Source organism: Rhizoctonia solani, chromosome 15, assembly GCF_016906535.1.
Source record: "Rhizoctonia solani chromosome 15, complete sequence".
In the NCBI taxonomy this organism is placed as follows: domain Eukaryota; kingdom Fungi; phylum Basidiomycota; class Agaricomycetes; order Cantharellales; family Ceratobasidiaceae; genus Rhizoctonia; species Rhizoctonia solani.
This window is the reverse complement of record NC_057384.1, coordinates 1336474-1358869: the sequence shown is the minus strand read 5'-3', so window position 1 is coordinate 1358869 and position 22396 is coordinate 1336474. Positions and strand designations below refer to the sequence as shown.

The window sequence follows — 22396 nt, the reverse complement described above, 5'->3', positions numbered from 1 at the left end:
AGTTTACCGAAATCCATGTATTTTTTATGTTATCTTGGATCGCGGGGATTGCTCTAGTCAATGTTAAAATTTACAACCACAATAGCCATGCACTCTCGGTAAATTAAACAGATCTTGAATATGACGGGTTCTCCTTTTACTCTATCAGATGTTGAATATATCTATACGAATCAGCGACGTCCTCATTTCCGTCCCCCTATTCAGTAAGCACTTCGATCATCCAAACATATGCTGACAAAGGACGGCGCATGAACAAATCGGTCTGGGTCGCTCCAGAAGTCGAACTCAACTGCAGTGTGCATTACGAGATCGCTAAGAACCCTACTTTTATCGGATTACGGCGGTCTCTGGCTATCGCAAGTGCCAGTCATAGATATACCAAGTGGACTCGACCTGAAAGGGATATCTCAATAAACAGCAACAAACCTAACTCCCAATTTCGGGGCTTGGCACTCAATCTAAGACCACTTCCATTAAGGCTGGGCCATATGATTGTTCTTGAGCGCCATACGGATAACATTCTTCTACCCAGGGGGCAGCGTTCAGCTACCTGGTTCGCAGCCTATCTTGTCTCATGGTTCTAAGCTCTTGTCCAGGTACAGTGCTGTCTCGCTAGTTCGATACTAACCCGGTCAAGGCACGAGAAATCGATAGCGTCCATGTCCATGCGGAAGAGTAATTCTCCCAAACCTTTTCGTTGGTGAATGGGCACCATTTAATCGAGGGGGGTATTCAACTATGGCCATCGGGGACCCACCGACAAGAAACCTCGTCCTCTGAATCTTTTTCATAGCCCACTATGCGTTTTATACATACTATATGCGCGCTTGCTTGCGCTTCTCTAGCATTATCCACACCTACTCAGAGAAAAGCGTATGCGGGTACCAAGGTCTATCGTATCCCGACTGGAAATCAGGAGCAGACGGATCGGATCTCCAATATGATCGCAACACTCGGGGTTCCTACCTGGAAGTCGGCCAAAGTCGCCTTTTCGCATGTGGATGTTGAAGTATCCAAGGATCGATTAACTGCTTTTCATGATGCCCTGAAGCAGATCAACCCTCAGGTCGATTCCCAGTTGATTACTATGCATGACGATCTGAGCGTTAGTATTGCAAAGGAGGCTGAGGGTATGAATAGCCCATACAGGGATGCTTTTGGTATGTTGCGGGACGGGAGATGAGAGCCCAAGCTGACGCTCCTATCCAATAGTTGGTTTTGCCAATGCAGCCTGGTTTACTAGCTATCACACTTACGCTGATCACTTGACGTTCTTGAGCGATCTCGTGAGCACTTTCCCTAACAATGCCAAGGTTGTTATGGGTGGAACCTCGTATGAAGGACGCCCTATTACCGGAATCAACATATTCGGGAGCTCTGGTGAGGAGCAAAATAATTGCCAGCTGCATTATTGAATTTAACAGTTCGTTAGGATCCGGGACAAAACCTGCGATCATTTTCCATGGAACCGTTCATGCTCGTGAATGGATCACCACAATGGTAGGTCGATCGAGTATAAGCTCATGCGAATGGGCCTCACAAATTCAATCACAGGTGACCGAACAGATCGCATACAGTCTGCTTTCGAACTATACTACCTCTGCAACGATCAAGAGTTACGTCGACAAATACGATTTTTATATTTTCCCTGTCGTTAATCCTGATGGTAAATTTATAGCCCCCGGCCACTGCAGCCACTAACACAGGCAAAGGTTTCGTATATACTCAGACTACCGAACGATTGTGGCGCAAGAACCGTCAGCCGCCTCCATCTGGAACGTGCTACGGCCGAGACATCAACAGGTTTTGCTCCACCCCTCTTCCCATAATGACAGCTTGTTGACGGGGTTTTCCATAGGAACTGGCCCTGGAAGTGGGACGTTGCTGGGGGTTCTTCTACTAGTTCGTGTTCCGAGACTTACAGAGGTATGTGCATACCGTATGCACATCAGCAGCTTTTTAACGTACCTCACAGGTGCTGCCGCCGGAGACTCTCCCGAGAATAAAGGATTGGCTGCTTTTATCAATGCAAAAGCCAACTCGGCGGCTGGGGCCAAGCTTTATGTCGACTGGCACTCTTATGGTCTATATTTCATGGGACGTAAGTGTCTTGGTCAAGTTTAAATTTATGAGTTGGTACTCATCGGGGGTCGCTTTCAGCATATGGATACTCGTGCTCTGCAAACGCTGCTGACAAGACAGAGCACACAAAGCTGGAACAAGGTTTCGCGGCTGCTTTCAAGGCACCCTATGGCAAAACCTTAAAGACCGGGCCGATTTGTTCGACTATCTACCAAGTCTCGGGCGGAAGTGTCGACTATGCATACGATGTTTCAAAGATCAAGTATTCATTTACTCCCGAGCTACGTGGAGGGTCGTCGGGTAGCGGGTTTGTCCTGCCCCCTGCTGAGATTCTTCCGTCTGGAATTGAGGCATATGAGGGAGTCAAGTATCTTCTGGCCAATATGGTTTAATATGCCAAAGATGCTCCAGACCCGAAACATTGTACTAGATGCCTTTGTATTGGCTCAGAAGTCTACGAAAGGTCAATCCATTCGTATGTGAATACATATTTCAGGTTTAGGCATTTATTGCAATACAGTGAAGCATAGTAGGTGAGTTATTAACTAAGAAGAAAAGTCGAATATGTGAGGTGAAGTCTCAATACTCCCCTTTTTATCCTATGTCAATGTCGGCATCAACGGCTTCAAAAATACACCTGTATTCATCCGACGTGATAGACGGTGGGTGTGAACTGGTTGTATTTTGGTGGTTGTGACACAAATCCTTCCCGGGCTGCTTTTGAAGACGCTCGGATTGACTTGTGTACCGAGATCGGAGGATATAGCTATCGGCGACGGTCATGTATCTTGCGAAAAGACTAGAGATGGGCGTATAGAGGGACCCGAACCGATGTGGCACAGGGGCACAATGGCTACGCAGGCGCGCGCGTAATGCGTTAGCTACGTCATATGGGTGGCAGTTTAGACACCCCAATAAAAAGATCTGTGGTGGAATTCAAACTGCCGGGGATCGAAGTTTCAGATCTCAGTTAGAACAGTAGATGACAACAGGCATGAAATGATGTAAATAAGCACGCGGCGCAATAATTTGCGAGATATCGCAGCACCAGAACTCAAATAAGCGATTTGGAAAGCATAATCTTCACACACTGCTGTCTGAGGCGCGAGGCCTAAATAGCTGAGCTTAATAAACTGTTGTTGACAGATTTAACCAAAATTCATCTTTGCTCAAAGAATAGTTAGGAATGATATCGAATCAATACTTCTGTCTTTTCCGGAACATGGCGTGCCTTTCAAAGAAATTGTACAGTGGTAATGCTCAACACTCGGTGGACATGGGTCCCTCGAATGCGCGTGACTCTGATACAATTGCAAATGTAGTCTTAGATAGGCATTACAAGTCTTACTACTATCGTATACCTAAGTGAATTCTGGGCGCCTTAAGCCTGTCTACCGATACTATAGTTATAGCTTAATTGTCAATCGTACCCTTCCCGCTGCTCAATAATCTTCAGCAAAGTTTGTGAAATTCTGTAGCTGCGAAAGCTCGCGATCTTTGCCCAATGCCAACACTGTCTACGATTTAGCTGCACTTTCTGGACAAGCCAACCCCGACTACAGTGCACAGGAAATAAATCCGTTTCAACACTGACCAACCTCGAACTCGGAGTCATTCACCCCTTCCAGTCCTCCGTACAGCATAGCCGCCCGGACACCCCCGAGCCCAGTAACTGAACTCAATCAACCTGACCACGTTGGCCGCGACCCCGAACACGAACACATAAAATAGACTCTACCCCTAGCTTGGTTTTACTCCCACCTCGATTCAGTCACCATGGACTCGCTCCGAAAGACGATCAAATCCATGGGCATCACGGCCAAGTCGATGGCAAAGCCCGACCCGCATATTGATTTCGCCCCCGCCACCGAACCAGTGCCCGACCAAACGGCGCAAGAACCACCGCCGATCGGGCCGCCTGTTCGTTTGGCCGTCATTGGTGCTGGCCAACGGGGAAAAGTGAGCAATTCTTCGTTGGTTCGCCTGTTCATGTTTGTCATGACATGTTCTTTCTATTATTATTATTGTTATTATGTTGGGAGTAGAAGTATGGACAGTATGCTTTAAACAATCCTAAACATTGTGTTGTAGTCGCTATTGCCGAACCCCGTCCTGAAACACGGGAACGCATGGCGCAAGACCATCAAGTGGGAGCGGATCGGGTGTTTAATGACTGGAAAGATCTTTTGGCCGCATGCGATGCTCACGACGCCGGTCGAAAAGACGCCCAAGATGCTCGATACGTGGACGGGGTTGTTGTGACGGTTCAAGATCATATGCATGCAGAGGTGGTTATACCGTTTGCTCGACGTGGGTATCATATCCTGTGCGAAAAGCCGATGGCGACTACACCCGAAGAGTGCATTCGGATGGCAGACGAGGTGGAAAAGTCTGGAATTATATTTACAATCGCGCACGGTACGTTACGTTTACAATATATCCAAATTTCAGCCGAGTTTAGCGTGGTCTAAATTACACTTGGTTGGACTTGTGTGTGTGTGGGGCCATAGTTCTCAGGTATTCCAAATATAATCAAGCACTTCGGGAAGTGATTGCTTCGGGCAGTCTTGGAAAGCTCGTCAACGTCGTTCATGTCGAACCTGTGGGACATTATCATTTTGCGCATTCTTACGTCCGGGGAAATTGGAACCAAGAGTCAAAGAGCTCGTTTTCGTTGATGACCAAGAGTTGCCAGTAAGAGCCCCCTTTGACGTTTTTAATAATAGTCTATTAATATGTTGACTGTTTGGATCTAGCGACATTGACCTACTGTGTCATTTCTTCGCGCCTGCCACACCAGTTCGCTTCAGCTCATTCGGTTCGCTGACCCACTTTAGAAAGTCGGAAAAGCCAGCCGAGGCCGGTTCTGCTACGCGATGTTTGGACTGTCCGGTGCAGAATACTTGCCCCTATAGTGCTTCGCGCATTTATCTTACCGGAAATACCGGGTGGCCCGTGAGCGCGATTGTAGATGGCGCCGTGACAAAGGACAAGGTGATGAAAGAGCTAGAAGACGGGCCATACGGGATGTGCGTGTACGAGTCTCCAAACGACGTCTGTGACCACCAGGTGAGATTACCAAATCCCCAAATCAAACATATGTATTCGACCCGGACTGGAATAGGTCGTAAACATCGAGTTTTCCAACGGCACGACCGCATCGTTCACCATGGTCGCGTTCACCAAGCTCATCTGCGAGCGACAAACGCGGTTACATCTCACGCACGGAGAAGTCGTGGGTGACTCGAACGTGTTTACGACCAGCGACTTTCGGACCAACGAGACGCGGCGGCATAGGCCGAGTTCGATGGACGCGCATGGGGATGGGGATATGGGTGTTGTGCGCGAGTTTGTGCGGTGTGTGGCTCGTCGGCTTGCTAAAAAAGGGAACTCGGGGGGAGAAAGGGAAGATGATGGTGGAGATGGGGGTGGGGACTTGGGATATCCGGTATCCGAGGTGCTGCGCAGTCATCTTGCAGTGTTTTGCGCTGAGAAAGCTCGGCGGGACGGCACGGTTATTCTATTTGAAGAGTTTGAAAGAGAGGTACGACAGGGGATGAGGAGCTCAGCCTGTGAGAATAGCATGGATGACCAAGTGGGTGATCAAGCGAGACCAGGGGTAATGATTGAAATTGAAAGCTGAATGTAATGCTACATCCGTCGAGCGAGTTGATGCATAGTGAACTAAAGTACTGTGGAACACACATTAATCAAAGAAATATAGCCCATGTTGAATGGGTCGCAATGAGTAGCGTTCGTTGGCCAACGGCACCGGCGGGGGGATCCAGTGCGGGGTTGCCGAAATGGAGAGGGATGGCTGAGTCAGCAAGCGTGGACCCGGGACGGTTGTCTGGACCCTTATAGTTGGCGCACCGCCTCAAGTTCAATCCACCCGCAGCTCGCTCTTTTTATCACGCTCTTTCTTTCTGCTTTGTCTCTTTGCGCTCCCCGCCATCTTACCGTAGACTCGTTTTCATTTACTTTTCTTTTCACTCTTATTTTCTCGGCACCAGTAGCAGCAGCTCCGACCCCAGCTTTAACGACTTGGCAAAATCTTGTCTGGCTCTAGAAAGTGTTCTTACGACAGAGATCTCCCGTTTAGCCCAAGTGATGGACAACATCTATACCGACTCTCTTACTCGCACCGTCTTGGCTCCCAGCGCTTCTCAGTCCATCGTTGTTCTGGATCATGTGGGCCAGTCTGCATTGGTCACTGCAGGATATGTTGCGTGGAACGTGCAGTTGGGTCATGGTCTAGGAAAAAGACAGGAAACAGAGTCAAGTAGGTATCTGACTTGCCTTTGTACTCGGATAACCATGTTGGAGCATTCCGACTGATGATTACCGCCTGTTGTTTTGTAGCACCTGCCCAAACCACGCCTCCGACAACACCAACCTCTGCAGCTCCACCCGAAACTACCACTCGGCCGACGACAACGAGCGAGAGTACACCGACCACTACGAGCACATCGAGCGAGAGTAGCACTATTCCTACAACCACGAGCACGAGCACTACTCCTACTACCACCTCTACCAGTACGAGTACCACTGTTCCTCCCACCACGACGTCTACCACTCCTACCACTTCGAGTACCTCTACCACTGTCGAGACCTCGACAACATCGACTCACAGTACTCCCAGCACCTCCGAGACGCCCGAATCACGGTTAGCAAAAATTCCCCGGCTATCTAATTTGACCTGATTTTTTATGGGTGTTCTAGAACCAGCACCACCGAGCGAACAACCACGTCTACTCCACAGACTTCTGAGCAGCAAAACCAAAACACCAGTCAGGCAGGCAATTCACCCAATACTCCCACCCCTACACCCACGCCCAATCCTGGCTCTTCCCCCACGCCGACACCGCCCCAGACCAACCAAGGAGGAAACACCGTATCTCAGACGGGCACGCTCACCACCATTTCCTCGTTCTCGACCACCACACTCCCCGATGGATCTCGGTCTACCCTCACAGTTCTCGTCACGAGCTCTATTCCTCCCAGCGGTGGCCTCAACGAAACCGAGACAGGAAACAGCCATAGTAATTCGGGCTCGAATGGCCGTGCAGTTGCAATCGGGCTTGGAGTGACCGGAGGATTTGTGGCCCTTATCATTTTGATATTCGGTATTACTTGGCACATTCGTCGCAAGAGGAGGAACGCCATGCCATTGGATGAAAGTGAAATTTGGGGCTCGCACGAAGCCAAGACTCCGCCGCAAGGTAATCTCGCACTCAACGCCCAGGCTACTGGCTATACCTACAACCCTTATGGCGAAGTCCGGCCCGCGGCGTATGCACCTGTCCCCACCGCCATGCCCCCACCCCATCCTCGACCGATGGTCTTGGCCGAATCGGACGAGAACCGTCTGTCTGCTGGTAGCTACGGCCCCCAACCGAGCGTAGGACCGAGCGTCCCGTTATTGAGCCGCACCAAAACGGCCGACGAGATCCTGTACGAGGCCGCGCGCGAAGGTCTGCCCAAGTCTCGAGCCAGCAGCGCCACCGCGTCACACCACACGCGCCCATCCGAAACGGGAGTTTCATATCGCCAAAAGACGTCCTACGCCGCCTCGCACAAGACACACGGATCGTCTGCCAGTCGAGCTTCGGGTTCTGCCGTTGGGCTGCTCGATCGTCCGCCAACGCACGCCACCACGCACGACGAGGATGGGTTGTCTGAGCCTGAGAGGCCTGCGTCTCCTGTGTCGATTGCTGCCCCCCGTCTGGCGATCGTGAACCCTGATCTGGATAAGGATGTGTAGTTTGTTTTTCTTGCTGTGTGACGTCGTATGCCAGCTGCTCCATCTCCACTTTTTTCCGCTTCCTAGCCTAGATGGACTAACGTGTTTAAATTGTAAAAGGACACTTTTTTTTCCTCTGGTGAATTACCCTACGGACCACCCTTTCTTTACTATATTCTTCACTCAACTTTTTTTGTGCATATACCTTTTAACTGGGTTTTAGCTGCCTCTACTGTGTTTGCCCACTTGCTTCTTTTTTCACTCCCCTTTGACAACATTCTTTGCTTTGTATCATTGCGTTCTCGTTTAGTATTATCCCCGTTGCAGCTTTAGTAAAATGGATTAGTTTTTCACACACCCAATGGTTTGGTTGGTCCGTATTTGGAAGTATTGCATTAGGATCGCTTGGGAATCCACCGTATTACATTCGTGCCAATTGTTGGTTTGTATACTGTTTCCGCCGATGTTGGTTGGTATTTACACCAGTCAAGCCAAGATGCGAGAGTCTACTCAACAATCTTTCAAAGGCAGGTATTGAATGCCCAGGTTGGGGTGGTGTCCATCGTGCCGAAAGTGGATGTGAAGTTGAAAAGTCACGCGCATTCATCCCTCAAATTAGATACAGCCCATTCAATGGAGAACTCGAGAACCACCTATATGCATTTCGGTCCTCCTTTGTCCCAAGACGGAACATACTCTAATCGCCCAATCAAGACGTTATTGGGATCAACGTCCAGGTTTGAATTTCGAGATTGACGGTATCTGACTCTCTTATTCAGTGGCCAATGTGGAGTCCGGCCCCAGTTTGAACTGCAACCGAGGACAACCCATTCAACCCAGCCACATCCTCCGACATCACACAACGAAGCTTTTGTGCGACACAAAAAGGTACATTCTAATCTCACGTTGCTTCGATACCCTCTCCCCCTGTTAATCAATAGGGGCTGCCTCACGAAACCCAATACTATAGCCCCTACTGCCCTAAAATGGTAGTTCACCTTACGTAATGCACATGGTAACCATCACTTCCTTGGTCCGACAGGCGAGCCATGCCACGCTGCGCATCACAGGAAGGGTGTAATGGTGGGGGCTGTAATGAATGTTATATGTGAAAGGTACGAGGAAGGACTTGGTACGTATTTAGAGACCTAGGGGCAAGGTGTCGACCTCTCACCCCCTAGGCCTCCGTGCGTTATAAAAAAAAACACCTCTCTTACATACTCGGCTATATTTGCCGTTTCGGCGTGTGCTTGCTTCTGAGAGGCAGGAGGGCAAGCAAACTGGATATATAGAGGTTATTAGGAGGGCCAGACTCTGCTCGTGCTAATCTATCCCCCTTCTCCTACTTGGGCAAAGTCTCTCTCTCTCTAGCTCGGGAGCCGGAACTGTCTAGTACTAGTGTTATTATTTTCGTCATGGTCCGCAGGTCCCCGTTCTCTCCTATCAATATCCAAAGGCGGCGTCCGCGACCGGCGGCGCTTGATCTGGCCCATTCAGCATTTTCCCCGTCCAAGAGTTTCGAACAGGATGATTCGGCCCAGTTTGTCCATATCACCCACAACGGACCGTATTTCTGTGGAGATGACAACGATGATGACGATGAAAAGAACGAGCAGGCTCGGGCGTCGGCCGAGTTGGCGCATACGCAGGCGGTATTCACCGCCTCGTTGGAGTCGGAGCCGATTCCGGGTGTAAGGGCACGCAGTCCGGTTTCGTACAGGACAGCTGGGAAAGCGTTGCCCATGGAAGTCGAGGTTAATGTCTGTATCGATGTTGAGGGTCGTCCGTCGCTCGACGAGTATCGACTTCCTCTTCCTACCGGGAACTACAAGTTTCCCCCAGTCGATGATACTACCACCACCACGGCTGCTGCTGCCAAAAGCTGCCAATTGCAGATCCCTACTTCGGTCATTGTTTCCCAGCGTCGCCCCTCTGTCGAGACTCCAACAAGACGTAATGGGTGTTGTGCCCCGCTCTCGTGGATGAAGATTATGCGCGCTTTACGCACTCGAGGGCGCAGACGCAGGTCCGCAGGACGTAAATTACCAGAACCGGTAGGGTTCCATGAACGTGAGTTACACACCCACACACACACCTGTCATGGTGATATCCAGGGGTGCAGTTTTGCTCACACGTGCGGAACAGGGATCGCTCACGCCGAGCACGAGTGGAGACCTACAGTGTCTTGTGCCCATGACGAATGCGAAAAGGACAAAGGAAGGATGTGTCTTCCTGAAGTCTCCCCGAACGCGTTTGTAGATTGGCCATGGCGGTGATCGTTATCTATCACCGCGTGGCGGGATTTCTCTTATTCTTTTTTTTACTTCGAGTTGCTTGATCTATATGCGCGGCACGGTATGAATGGTGCGCGTGTGCATTTTCACGCATATATGGGCTGGACCCCTGCAACGGGCGCTTTTGCGGGGTTTGGATCCTGGCACGTGCCCATTTCTCCGTTATGACTTTTCCTTTTATGGGTTTTATCTGTGCATCGTTTTGTTTCCTGGGGTTCATATGTTTTGGGATCTTTTCCATCATTCACACATGTATCGATATGGCATTCCTCATCTTGATTAGAAACCCTGCAATTCTGCTGCTTTTTTGCATTCACTGCATTATATTGTATTTGTCTTTGTGTATTTGTCTGGCTGGCATTGATGGTACCTTTGTATACACCAATGCAATGACGAATCAATCCAACAACCAATGGAGTCTTTGTTGTCGTTCTGAATCAAAGGACGGGTAGTGAGCCACCAAGTGCTCCCAAATGATACCGGGTGCTTTTCTGTATTTGCCTCCGTTGCCACCTTTACACCAGGCCCCGTTGCCGCCGGTATGACTGGTCTATGTTTTGATCCGTTGTGGGTTGGATTGCAAACCGGGAGCATCCGGGTATCAACCGGCTTAGCCAATAGAGGTGGCTATGCCTAGTAACTGTATCTGGTGTAGTTACTGCTTCTGGTCGTTTCAGCCTTACCCGAGTATAATCTTCGCTTGAAAGCGGATAATTTTTCCAGAGGGCGGCGGTACTGCCCAGAACAAGCCCGCGGATAACACGCGTTGCATTCCGGGTCTCGGTTACTGAGAATGCTGTAGTGACAAACAATTTGGTATGGGTACGAGAATGTGATTACAGCCCCCAAGGTACTTGTGCTCGAGCTCCGAGTCTGTGAGTTGGAGCAAAACTCAGAGAGCCTGGCGTAGAGTCACTGGGAAAGCGCACACAGAGATCCTTGGATTTTTGACATGTGTTCACACTCCAATTTCTATCGGGATCAGGTTCTAGACTTGAGATGAGATGACTGAAAGCGAGAGCAGACTGCGCTGGATTTTCAGGGAGCGACCCTTGGAACGGCGCTTACGGGGGCAGAGATATGTCATGGCTCTAGTCCCCATGTGCATCGCTCGTTTGTACCATTCGTCTTCCTTGGTCGTCAACGCCTTTTTAAAATCGCGCTGGCAAGTCTAGTTCAACCGTATACTGAATCTCCAGTATGCCTCGAAAGCATGTCAAGTCACGGTTTGTCACTCGGTTGTCGATATGGGCTGGAAAACACCTCAACTTTTATCGGGTTCACCTGCTATCATTTACATTTATCCCGGTGATAAGTGCGGCGATTTTCTATGCCAGTAATGGGAGCACAAAAATCTCATATTTGGACTCGTTGTTCATGTGCACTAGGTAAGATTTGGGGATATTGATCAGTCATGTGTATCGTACTGAGAAAACGCACTAGTGCGATGACGACCTCGGGGCTCAACACCGTAAATCTATCAACCACGACAGTATGGCAGCAGGTCATTCTCGCCTTCTTAATGTTCATCGGGAACTCGGTGCGTCTCTTCATGCGGTTCTCGACCCTACTTGCTCTAATGTGCCTGAAAGACTTCGATTTCGTTGGTCGTGCTGTTCGTCCGCAGATCATATTTCAAGGCCAAGTGCGAGGCCGCTGTTCGTATGGCACGCCAGCAGCGACATGAGCGGGAACTTATTCGCCGTGCCATCGCCGGAAGTCAAGGCACTGGTCATGGCGTGTTTGCCCGAGTACGAGCACGCGCACAGACCATTTTCGGACACCAGGCGGCTCCTGAACCAAGGCCTGAGGCTCGCGAGGATGGCCTTGCGGAGAAGAGCGCCCTGCCGGAGCACGAACAACACCAACGAATTCGCGGCCGCGTACGTGGAGAAACGATTGTTGGCTCGCTACACGAAACGATTGAATCGGACGATACTCACATTGAAGATGATGCTGGGAACCACCTAGGGAACAGTGAGAAATTCGGGAACGAATATGGAAAAGCGCCGACCGACGACAACGATGCGAGCTCAGGCGCCAATAACGGCGGGAAGATTAACGAACATCACCTCGAGAACGCAGGCCGGCGCTCTGGGCCTGAGAACTCGCACAAGCATTCCAACGACCAGTATCATGTGAACTCGTTTGCGCCACCAACCTTCACCCAGACTGCGCCGACGCCGTCTTCCACTATGACTTTGCTCCCCGAGGTCTCGGAAAGCCCGGCTGATGAAACCGCTCCGTCATCTCTCGAAACCGCTCCCGTGCCGGCATCTAATCCCGCTTCCGTTCCTATTAGACCAAAACTCCGCCCGAGGTCGCTAGCATTAGGGCACGAATCGGACCAAGATCTCAGAAAATCGAGGGCGAGGGCCGGAGACATCGAGATATTGAAGGGCGATGCCCCAGAGAACGATCAGGAATCAAACACACTTCCCGACAATCATGATCACCAAAGCCTTAGTGGGTCCCCCGGAGAGAAAAAGCTTGCTCTAGAGAGCGTGGGTGAAGAGAGGTGAGTCTTGGACTCGTTTGATCCACAAGCTGCCTTTATAGGCTTTACGAGGACTTTACGAGAGATTGCGTTCTCGGCGTCTGATGGATGGGCTCCGACCTCGGTCCTTAAATGAAATACGCATTGCTTATCTCATACGATCTGGGACAACGAGGTCATGTGGACACCACTGGCTCCCCCTTGCTCTCGATATTATTGGCCTTCTAACAACTTGCCGACTGAGCGACCGGCGTTACTCTCTCGGCGCTTATTTGGTTTATAATCGTTTTCAGCTTGAACTCGGCTCGAGTGTTATCCTAGTGACTAACGCTCGTTACCTATAGTGCACAGGATGTCCATACCACTTCACCTACCGAAATGTCAAGGCACTCGGGATCCCCCAACGGTATTACTCAGTTCGGATTTACAACCAGTACCTCACCAAAGGAGGAGACATTTTCCACTTCTCCCAACGAAATGACAGAGTTCGCACATAGTCCTCCATCGTCTCCTCCAGCCCGCAAAATCCCTGGGAGCCCAAATTTAAATGGCCACGGAATACTCATGCACTCGTCGAACTATCCTTCTCGTTCTCCCAACGGCGTACACCAATCACTCCCGCACATTGGAGAACCCCTGACTAGACCACGTCAAGCAACCATCTCGTCTCCCTCGACACGCAAAACCACACTCTCTCCGGTCGTCCGCCCTGTATTCTTGCATGCCCCGCACATTACTACTGGAGGTAGGCGAACTACATTTGCAGAGCAGGCTCACCCATTACACCCCCACGGCCCTATGCGTGAGAGGGCCCCAAGCATTAATCCTGAGTTGCGCTCTGCTCGCCGAGAGGCTCTTCGTGCACGCAACGGAACCATTACTTCACCTTTACCACCATTTGCCAATCTCCCTCCCCATACCGAAGGCGAGCAGCACAACGTTTCTCCCCTAAACGGCCATAGCAAGCTCGCAAACGAGTACACACAGGGCTATACTCATCATCCTCTCCGCCGTCCACGTGCCCAGACAGGGACAGGAGGATTTGCTAATCCTATTGGACTTGTTGCTCAATGGGGTGTCGATTATATTTCCGGCGTAAAGAACTTTGTAGACGCTCATGAAAGAGAAGTTGTCCATGAGACGGAAGGAAGAGAAAGGAGAGGCAGTGTATATCAGCGTACAGATTCCGTGGGGTCTCAGGGCGCTGGTCTGACGCCCCCAGACGATGATGTCAGTTTGGATGAGGATGATTTGGAGAAAATGGGTGGAGATGAGGTGCGTGTGTTTTTGGAACCTAGCAGATATATACCTAACTGGTTATTTAAAAGTATAACGCCCTGGTAGTACTATCTTGGATCGTCGCTGGGGTAAGTGTTCAGCACTTAGAGCGCTCTCGATCGTATTAACGTGGGACTTTTTTAGCATTATTTCGTTAACCATATGATCGCATTTATCATCCTGGCGCCCTACTCTGCAAAAGTCCCGTTAGTTCGCGACGTTATTGAAGCACAGAATCAGAGTTCTGGTAGGACGTTAAACACCACCTGGTTGGTCATTTACTTTAACAGTTTTTATATGAAAACATGGTGCTAATGGCCAGTGTTATTTGAATAGGTTCGCTTTGTTCAGTGTAATTTCGGCTTACGCAAATGCTGGACTGACGGTCGTTGATACTAGTTTGACCCAGTAAGTTTTCGCCCTTGAAGAGGGAATTTCGGTTTAACGTTGTTTCAGAATGTCGAGTGCATACCTGATGATATTTGTCATTATCTGGCTGATTTTGGTGGGGGCGACCGCTTTCCCTTTGAGGTAAGCTCGTGCAATTCGACCGGTAAATGTTTTCTAAGTGCTCTTCTAGTCTGAGGTTTATCGTTTGGGTCGGAACAAAGATTTTTCGAAATGGTTCGACCAGCAAAGGGCTCAAGTTCCTACTCAGGCATCCTCGTCGGTATGGTGTAACTCAGATAACCAAATGTGTTTCAAAACTGAAGTGTGAAACTTGCTAGGTGCTTCATGTATTTGTTCCCTTCGCATCAGAGCTGGTATCTCCTTTTCACACTAGTTGTCATTTTGTGAGTCATATTCGTCTCTGGAATACACAATCAGTTACAAACAGTAATACATAGTATTTTGGACTGGGCTGCCTACCTCACTTTTAATATTGGAATGCCTGGTATCGAAGCTATCCCTGTATGTTTTTCGGTTTGCATTTTCTGTCCTCTAATTCTAAAATGCGGAAAGCCCGGCCCTCGTGTCGTAGGCGGGTTTTTACAGGCGGTCGGTCAACGTGCTGGGGGCTTTACAACAATCAACCTGCAGGCAATCGCGCCGGCCCTTCAGTGAGTAACTGAATGCTCGGTCGCCACTCTCCATTTAACTGACACGACCCCTTTATAAAGAGTCATTTACATCGCCACCATGTAGGCCACGATGCCCGTGCCAAGTTTCCCTGATCTACTCTAACGTGCTATCTCTTGGCAGGTTCGTTCAGGTATACCCGATTGCAATGGCTGTGCGCACTTCGAACGTGTACGAGGACAGTGGCGTGGTTATCTACCAAGAGGAACTAGACGACGAGGAGCCTACCAATCTGCCCGCAGGGCGCGGTGCTGGGTTCACTGCTTACCTTGGCTGGCATGTCAAGCACCAGCTAGCCCAAGGTTGGTACATCCCAGATTATTGTATAATAAATACTAACATGACCATTAGATTTGTTTTGGCTTTTGGCTGCATTGACCACGCTTTGTGCATTCGAGGTAGGCACTATTGTGCGTAGTACGACTATTATGTTGACTCGGGATACAGCGAAACCGGATCTTGGCTGAAGAAACCGCGTACTTTAATATTTTCTCGCTTTTCTTTGAGATTGTTAGTGCCTTTGCGAACGTCGGCTTCTCTTTAGGCGTGTCTTCAGTAAGCAACCATAGCCCAGCCGAACGAAGGGTACTAAATGTCATAATTATAGCAACCTTTCTCCTTGTCTGGAGAAATGCGCACTATTCCTAAACTGGTCATCATTGGTCTTATGATTCGCGGTAGACACCGTGGTCTTCCTATGGCAATCGACCGATCAGTGAGTGAAGTCCACGGTTCACAGAAATCCTGATTATTCATTGTGTATAATTTGTACAGGTTCAACTCCCTACAGAGTACAAAACTACGTCTATCATGACCAGCCCTTCGGGCGTATCCTCTCGTCGGTCGACTGGCCTACCTTCCATGACTCGGAGAGCGACTGTAGGTACCTGGTCGCGCACATCGATCCGACAGCGTCAACGTGCACAAGACCCAACTCTTGATTCGGACTCTGACGAATAAACAAAATGCTAGTTAGATTTAATATGGGGACAATGCTTTATGTTTTGCGGATTACTTTCTTGCTCTTGGCTACGGTGAATACTTTTGCATTGATGCTTTCTAAATACCGCTTTCTTGCTTTTGACGTACATATATAAACCATATATACCTAGTTTCTGATATAGTTCAATGTATACATATACTGCAATTACTTTTAGCGCTCCCGTGACAATGCAATGGATGACACATCATCAAACTTGTTCCGCCGTCGCAGATGGTTGAGCTTGAAAATATCGAGAGGTTACTGAATGGTGCTCGTGGGGTCAAATTTGACAGGCCCCATAGCAAACGGAAAGCCCGGTATGGCCATGCTGTGCAGGTTAGAATCCCCCATTAGGCAAACCTGATTATAGAGTTTTTGGGGACTTTCGTAATTCTTGCCACTTGAGACGCAAGTCGAATGATTCATTTACGTACGCATCAAAAGTCCAGTGAGATGAAAAGATACGCCTTGCTAAAAGAATCCATATCCTAGTGGTATAGACAAGACCTGGATCGCAAGCTATACATTCATAATCAAAATTTGAATTAGGTATTCCCTCTTTGCATATCTTGTTATTGTGCTGCAAATGACTATGCCAGATCCTTTATCTGAGAGCTAATATCTTACTCTGGTCTTAAATATGGAGCCACGCCGTCACATAATCATCGAACAGCCACAGTGGGCGCTTGATGAGGCTATGTGCCTCGGTCATTGTATTCCACCCCCTGAAATCCTGCAGCCGGATGGGCATGGTATAGATCGATATTAGCTCTGAGCGAAGCGTGATGCCGTCTTTCATCTTTCGCAGGGCCATTTGCCAAGGCCAAAGTGGGGGATAAGTAGTCCCGACTAGAACGCGCATTCTAGGTCCAACCATCACCTCCCATCGTTCTATCCGACATGCTCTTCTCTAGCTTAATCACTTTGATTGTGGCCTCTGTGGGACTTGTATCGACTACACCGACAAAAAAATATTATGGATGCGACGTATCAGATGCTGAACTTGATCTACCCGATACTAAGAGTATCAGTATTCCAAAGGGCGCAAAGCCGGAGTACATTACGCTCGGGGTAGGCACTCAGGTATGTGAGCTCTTTTGTTTCTGACATTCTTTTAAAGTCAACATATGATCTCCAGAACTACACTTGCACCAAAGCAGGAAACTATACCTCAGCAGGAGCCGTCGCAACCCTTATAGATATTAGTTGTCTTTACGAATCAAGCCCGAAACTGTTCGAAGATGTTCAGGATGACGTGTACAATCTAATTCCTATGTACGGGCATAACATGCCAACTTGGCACAAGATTGAAGCAATAATTGGGCATTATCCTCACATCATCGGGGACCATTATTTCATTTCGAAGGAGGGGTCTATTGCTCCCAAGTTCGATTTCAGGAGGAGCGAAAAGGGAAATAACAACGCATTTACAATCGACAAAAGGGTTGCAGTGAGTGCTTTCAGCAGGTTTCCTGTAAGAAGACTCTGGGCACTAACATATGATTACGTTAGGGAATCCCATCCCCTGAGGGTTCGCGGAATATCGATTGGCTCCAACTCGAGACTACGGCTGGGAACCTATCAAAATATACTTTCCGCGTAGATACTCAAGGAGGCCAACCTCCTAAGACTTGTCACAAAGAGGGACATACGATAACCGTACCATACACCACCAAATACTGTGAGCACATACCACACCTTTTGCATATAGTTCAATCTAAGTTTTCCATCAACCAGGGTTCTATAAGTGACTGCGTTTTCGGACAACTATCCCAGAATATTGAATCTGGTATCTACCAGGTTTTAGTTTGGTTCATCTGAACTATATTTATTTATGTAGCGTTATGATTTGATGTACTATATTTACCCTAACGACTGGCATGAATTACGATTGGACTTGAATCTGAGTTCAAGAGTTATTCCGAAAGTTTGGGTGTGCATTCATCCGGAATACTGAGATTAACACATTATTTCTGGAGATCATACTAATTCTTCTGTTTACCGCAATCGACTCACTAAGCTGCAAGTGAATGGTCCATCGTGTATATGCGCAAAAGGGGCCGCATCTATGCTTCAATAATTCGACGGCTTGACTAGGGTACAAAGGGAGCTTGTTCTCTTTCAGCCCACCCTTTCCCACTCTTGCTATCCTTTTTTCTCTTTCAGTGACACTTTCTCATACGTTCTCCCACCGAGAACAACAAATGCTCGAACAGCACCCAGCAAACCGGCTCCGTTCTCTGGGGTCCTCGATCCGCTTCACCAGTCCCTTCCCCTGGCGCACGGCTCATGACGAACCTCCAACGCGTAGATTTTTTGGGCATAGAAAGCCGCGGCGATATGCGAAGCGTTGGTAAAATCTGACCAGTATTCCCTCAATCCGCATGCCCAGTTCACCCCTGTGCGCCATCGAGCCACAGATTCGGTGCTCCTGAGTGCGGATGGTTGGTAAAATATGGACATTATATATACTTTCTGTACTTTTCAGATTCGCCGTGCGCCCGAAGTGCTGGATTATGGTGTTTTGGTAACCCCTATGGCTTGACTTGGATCACCGACGCTTCTCCAAACCTTGCTATTTCAGAAAGTTGAAACAACAAACTATCAAATAGAAAATTTAATCTACATATCCTACATATTTGAGCATACAAAATACAATGTCTGAGAAAACGACTTCATCGCCCATTTCAATGACGCAAGAATGAACGCACTTGTACATCACGGCAACAGCATACAAAAATATGATTTACACCAGGTAAAAATGAAATATTCTTAGCCCCTAGGTTGTACCAAAGGGGTCAAGCCCCGGTAACTCAGGGAGTCGAATAGGCTTTTCTCCAATCGAATGTAAGTCAGTATCCTGAGTGCTCAAATCCAAGTGTCTAAGAAATGCGAGGTTCGAACCATACAAAGAAATCAAATGGTTGGCTTCGTTCATCACGTACACATTTGGCGGAATGAGCGGTGAGAGTGGATCGTGTGCCTGGGACTGAAGTATTTTTGGTTCAACGAATTGTAACTAAACATGTGATCGAGCGAACGAACCTGTTGATCCTCCGAGTCTACCTCACTTCCGGGCGTGGAAGAATATCCACGCCCAGCTTCACCCGTTGCCAAGGCAGCGCTTTCACGATCTGGTGCGCCATTAACAGAGACCGGGCTCAGGCCCATTGGCGGGGTAGCACAACCGCGTGAGACATAGCCCATTAGTGCTTCGACTTGAACTCGGAAAGCATCACGTTCTCGGCGGAGCCTATCGTTATCGACTCGGAGTTGCTGAATCGTATCAAGGGACCGAGAGTTTTCTCCAAATTCTGAGCCAGAAGAGGAGGACTGGATCGGAGATGAGAATACTCCCAATGAACCTGGGCTTATAACAGGTCTAGAGGATCGGAAACTTCGGTTGGGGTGGAGAGCTGTGGTATCAACTACAGTTTGTAGCCTCTTGATTTCTGCTTCAAGCTTCCAATCAATCAGTTTTAGATGGCTGTCTCAGATAAAATAAAAACTATATCGTACCGATTCAACGTAGGCTTTTCTCCTTGCCCGAAGCCTTGCTTGGGCTTGAGCGTTCCTCGAGAGGGGTCGATTCTCGGTAGTTGATCTAGGGGATGTGCCCCTACCCTCGGAGGAACAAGTCTTCGCTACCATGTCAGGCGCTATGAGATCGGGTTATAAGAAGATCTAGAGGAGGAAACGAACTGATGTACGAAAGTGTGGATAGGGATGTATCTTTGCCGAGTCGGCCATCTGCCCATATTTATAGCATCTTGCGGAATGCCAGCATTCGCACAGCTTATGGCAATCGTATTTACATTCAATCCTTGCCCCGCTTCCTCTGACTGGCGTTGCTAATATACGGAAGGTCGAGTCGCTGGGAACTGGCGTCGCATGCGCTAGCGGCGTTACGCCAGCCAATCAAAGGGGTCCCCGCGTGGTTAAGCGCTTATTGGGCAAATCTTTTTTCATCCCGTTACACTTCCGTAATGGTCGTGGCGGCGGTGAATCCGCGCATGTTGAATATTCACTATTAATAGTTTCTCCGTGTTTTCAGACCAGGAACGAAGATACCGAATAATTTGCGGACAGATGCGAACTTAAAAGGTTGGGATATCTGGATATCAAGCCCAAAGGTCCTGTCAATGACTGAAGCTTTTGACGATTTTTATGGGGATTTAACACAATGGAAATGCTGGCCCAGAAGGAACCCAGATATGTATAACGACGAAGTGCTTCCCGCCAAGGGCTTCATTATTTTCTATCTTGCTAACTATGGTCCTTGACCCAATATTGATGGCGAAGATCCCTAACGTAATTTTAATGCTGTCACCCATGGAATTAAACTAGATTCGAGTACCACGTGTATAATTGGTATTATATCTAGAGAACGACAAAGTGAATATGGGTACGTATCAGGAGCTAATCTGCGCAAAGATCGCATACCCCGATATATGCTGCTACATATTATCATGAAACCCAGGGAACAAGAAACCAAGACAGATCACCAGGACCATCAAACATGTACAATTCGAGGTGAAACCCATTTGAATTAAGATATGGTAGTACCATAAAGCCAACTATTTTGGTTCAGTAATCCAGCTATTCGTCCAGTCCTGCAGCTCAGGCAAGGTAGAGTTTTGGTTACCACGACTACCAAGACTGCCGCCCAGTCAAGGCTCTGCACCGCGAAAGATCAAATTTGCCGTTAGATTATCGCGCGCTCCCCGAGCAAAGCTTGTCATGGGCTCTCCTTGGGTACTAGCCGACAATGACTCGAATGTGGCAGGGGACGAGTCACCAGAGACGTTGGGGCGTGGAACTTGCAAAGGTGATGGTCCTGTGGATTGGAGGTTGAGATACCTCATGAAAACGAAATTGGGGTCATTGAGAGACAAGATTTGATCGAGGTCATCTTGACTGTATGGATCTCTTTGAATCAAAGGGGATCCTGTCATTGAAGCGCGAGACTATGTATTGTTAGAATGATCCAGTGGAAGATAGAAAATTACGCACATCTATTTCAGCATCACTTCCAAAGTTAGGGGATAATGCTAGGTCTGCCACCCTTGTATCGCCACCAAGTCCCGAACCAGAAGGAAGGGAGTAGCCGCGTGATATATAACTGATTAACGCATCAATCTGAACTTGGAGTGCATCTCGTTCCCGCTGTAGTCGGGCATTGTCGGCCTGTAGCTGTTGTAGGCTGGCTTCGGAAGGCTGCTGAAGAACTGTCGATGGGTCCGAACTGGGGGTTTCTGGAGAGCTACCAAAGGGAGAGAGTAGGTGTGGAGAAGCGGTGCCTGTACTGGTAGTCGCATAGGTTCGGTTTGGATTCAAGGCAATCGCATCAACAATTGTTTGTAACCTTTTAACATTTGCCTCGAGCTAAAGAATTAAAAGAAATACCAACCCATAAATAAATTGTCGAAGATCAAGGCAAGATAAGATAAGATAGCCTACCGATTCAACATAAGCTTTTCGACGGGCCCGGAGCCGGGCCTGGGCCCGAGCATTACGCGATAGCGATTTGCTCTCTCTGGTCGATCCAGGGGGTGTGACGCTCATCTCTTCATCAGAATCATGTGACTGTGATGCCATGTTGATATGAGGGGGTGATTTTTTGGTATGTATCGACATAGAATGAAGGGAGCGCAAACGAATACTTTTAACCTGGTAGGATACGGCAGTAGCAATACTCTCTGCCTTTTGGAGGACCTCTTATACACATCGCAGGGTAAAGAATAAAGCACAGCAAATTAAACAAGCGGATTACACAGGTCATTGCTGGCTGTGATCTGTTTGCGTAAATTAAGGTCGTGACATCCCGGGCCGCAGCCCTGGGATCTACCCAGCTATGCGGTGACGTAATGTCGTTACGCTTGCCCACTCCCCGTCCCATCCGCGCCAAGCGCCTGGCTGCATGCCATAACACCTTTGACTCAGTTATATTAGAATCCAATATTCCGCCTGACAACGAGCAGGCGATGAGTAGCGTGTATAGTTGAGGGCTTTCGCAAGACGAAAATGTCTGAATGTCGCGGCCTGCTCCAACACATGTACAGCTCTGGGAAGTGAGCTAGAACAGCAAAATTACCGCAGATAGTGTACATTGGCTCGCGAAAATACAGCGGATCGCCAAGATAACTCCAAGCTACTGCGCACATTGTACAACTCTTACAGCTGTGTGATGAGTCTTTTGTGTTCGTTTTAATGCTGTTCCGTCCTTCGGACGTTGAGATGTATGTGCGTCCAACCAGCAGAACCGAGCTTGGTCGGTTGTGAAAAGGTATTACAAATCCACCTCACGTGATCTAAACAACTCACTGTCTAAGTAGCTCAAAGCTCATGGCGTGCATGGAATGTAGTCGCATCCTTTCTGTGGACATCACGTCTCAGGAGCGCAAGTGGTAACTATGTATGCGCCACGGGCGAGAGAAAGA

The 22396-nt window shown here is 48.7% G+C and overlaps 8 protein-coding genes across 8 annotated transcripts; 6 read left to right on the top strand and 2 right to left on the bottom strand.

The window, feature by feature from the left end:
• Positions 1–148: 148 nt before the first annotated feature.
• RhiXN_12221 (extracellular matrix protein 14) lies at positions 149–2474 on the top strand (the record flags this gene model as incomplete). The annotated part of the gene is made up of 9 exons (XM_043332036.1): positions 149–203; positions 846–1160; positions 1213–1380; positions 1433–1500; positions 1555–1666; positions 1713–1803; positions 1859–1926; positions 1976–2101; positions 2161–2474. The coding sequence occupies 9 exons, from the start codon at positions 149–151 to the stop codon at positions 2472–2474; spliced, it is 1317 nt and encodes a 438-aa protein (XP_043186797.1).
• Positions 2475–3858: 1384 nt separating this feature from the next.
• RhiXN_12220 (oxidoreductase family, NAD-binding rossmann fold protein) lies at positions 3859–5725 on the top strand (the record flags this gene model as incomplete). The annotated part of the gene is made up of 5 exons (XM_043332035.1): positions 3859–4041; positions 4128–4500; positions 4593–4776; positions 4839–5151; positions 5207–5725. The coding sequence occupies 5 exons, from the start codon at positions 3859–3861 to the stop codon at positions 5723–5725; spliced, it is 1572 nt and encodes a 523-aa protein (XP_043186796.1).
• A 467-nt stretch (positions 5726–6192) lies between these two features.
• On the top strand, positions 6193–7846 carry RhiXN_12219 (uncharacterized protein; the record flags this gene model as incomplete). The annotated part of the gene is made up of 3 exons (XM_043332034.1): positions 6193–6364; positions 6445–6748; positions 6805–7846. 3 exons carry the CDS (start codon positions 6193–6195, stop codon positions 7844–7846), a joined length of 1518 nt encoding a protein of 505 aa, XP_043186795.1.
• A 1394-nt stretch (positions 7847–9240) lies between these two features.
• RhiXN_12218 (uncharacterized protein) lies at positions 9241–10101 on the top strand (the record flags this gene model as incomplete). Its single annotated transcript, XM_043332033.1, has 2 exons — positions 9241–9895; positions 9971–10101. The coding sequence occupies 2 exons, from the start codon at positions 9241–9243 to the stop codon at positions 10099–10101; spliced, it is 786 nt and encodes a 261-aa protein (XP_043186794.1).
• Positions 10102–11319: 1218 nt separating this feature from the next.
• RhiXN_12217 (potassium/sodium transporter) lies at positions 11320–15934 on the top strand (the record flags this gene model as incomplete). Its single annotated transcript, XM_043332032.1, has 18 exons — positions 11320–11507; positions 11563–11659; positions 11712–12637; positions 12961–13891; positions 13945–13983; positions 14039–14163; positions 14231–14302; positions 14351–14425; positions 14475–14564; positions 14623–14688; positions 14743–14806; positions 14858–14955; positions 15016–15036; positions 15098–15276; positions 15326–15372; positions 15422–15529; positions 15582–15689; positions 15749–15934. 18 exons carry the CDS (start codon positions 11320–11322, stop codon positions 15932–15934), a joined length of 3420 nt encoding a protein of 1139 aa, XP_043186793.1.
• A 922-nt stretch (positions 15935–16856) lies between these two features.
• RhiXN_12216 (uncharacterized protein) lies at positions 16857–17707 on the top strand (the record flags this gene model as incomplete). The annotated part of the gene is made up of 4 exons (XM_043332031.1): positions 16857–17027; positions 17077–17406; positions 17469–17637; positions 17694–17707. The coding sequence occupies 4 exons, from the start codon at positions 16857–16859 to the stop codon at positions 17705–17707; spliced, it is 684 nt and encodes a 227-aa protein (XP_043186792.1).
• Positions 17708–18735: 1028 nt separating this feature from the next.
• Positions 18736–19607, bottom strand: RhiXN_12215 (uncharacterized protein; the record flags this gene model as incomplete). Its single annotated transcript, XM_043332030.1, has 3 exons — positions 18736–18945; positions 19002–19418; positions 19476–19607. The coding sequence occupies 3 exons, from the start codon at positions 19605–19607 to the stop codon at positions 18736–18738; spliced, it is 759 nt and encodes a 252-aa protein (XP_043186791.1).
• Positions 19608–20626: 1019 nt separating this feature from the next.
• RhiXN_12214 (bZIP transcription factor) lies at positions 20627–21554 on the bottom strand (the record flags this gene model as incomplete). The annotated part of the gene is made up of 3 exons (XM_043332029.1): positions 20627–20923; positions 20970–21341; positions 21417–21554. The coding sequence occupies 3 exons, from the start codon at positions 21552–21554 to the stop codon at positions 20627–20629; spliced, it is 807 nt and encodes a 268-aa protein (XP_043186790.1).
• Between the last annotated feature and the right edge of the window lie 842 nt (positions 21555–22396).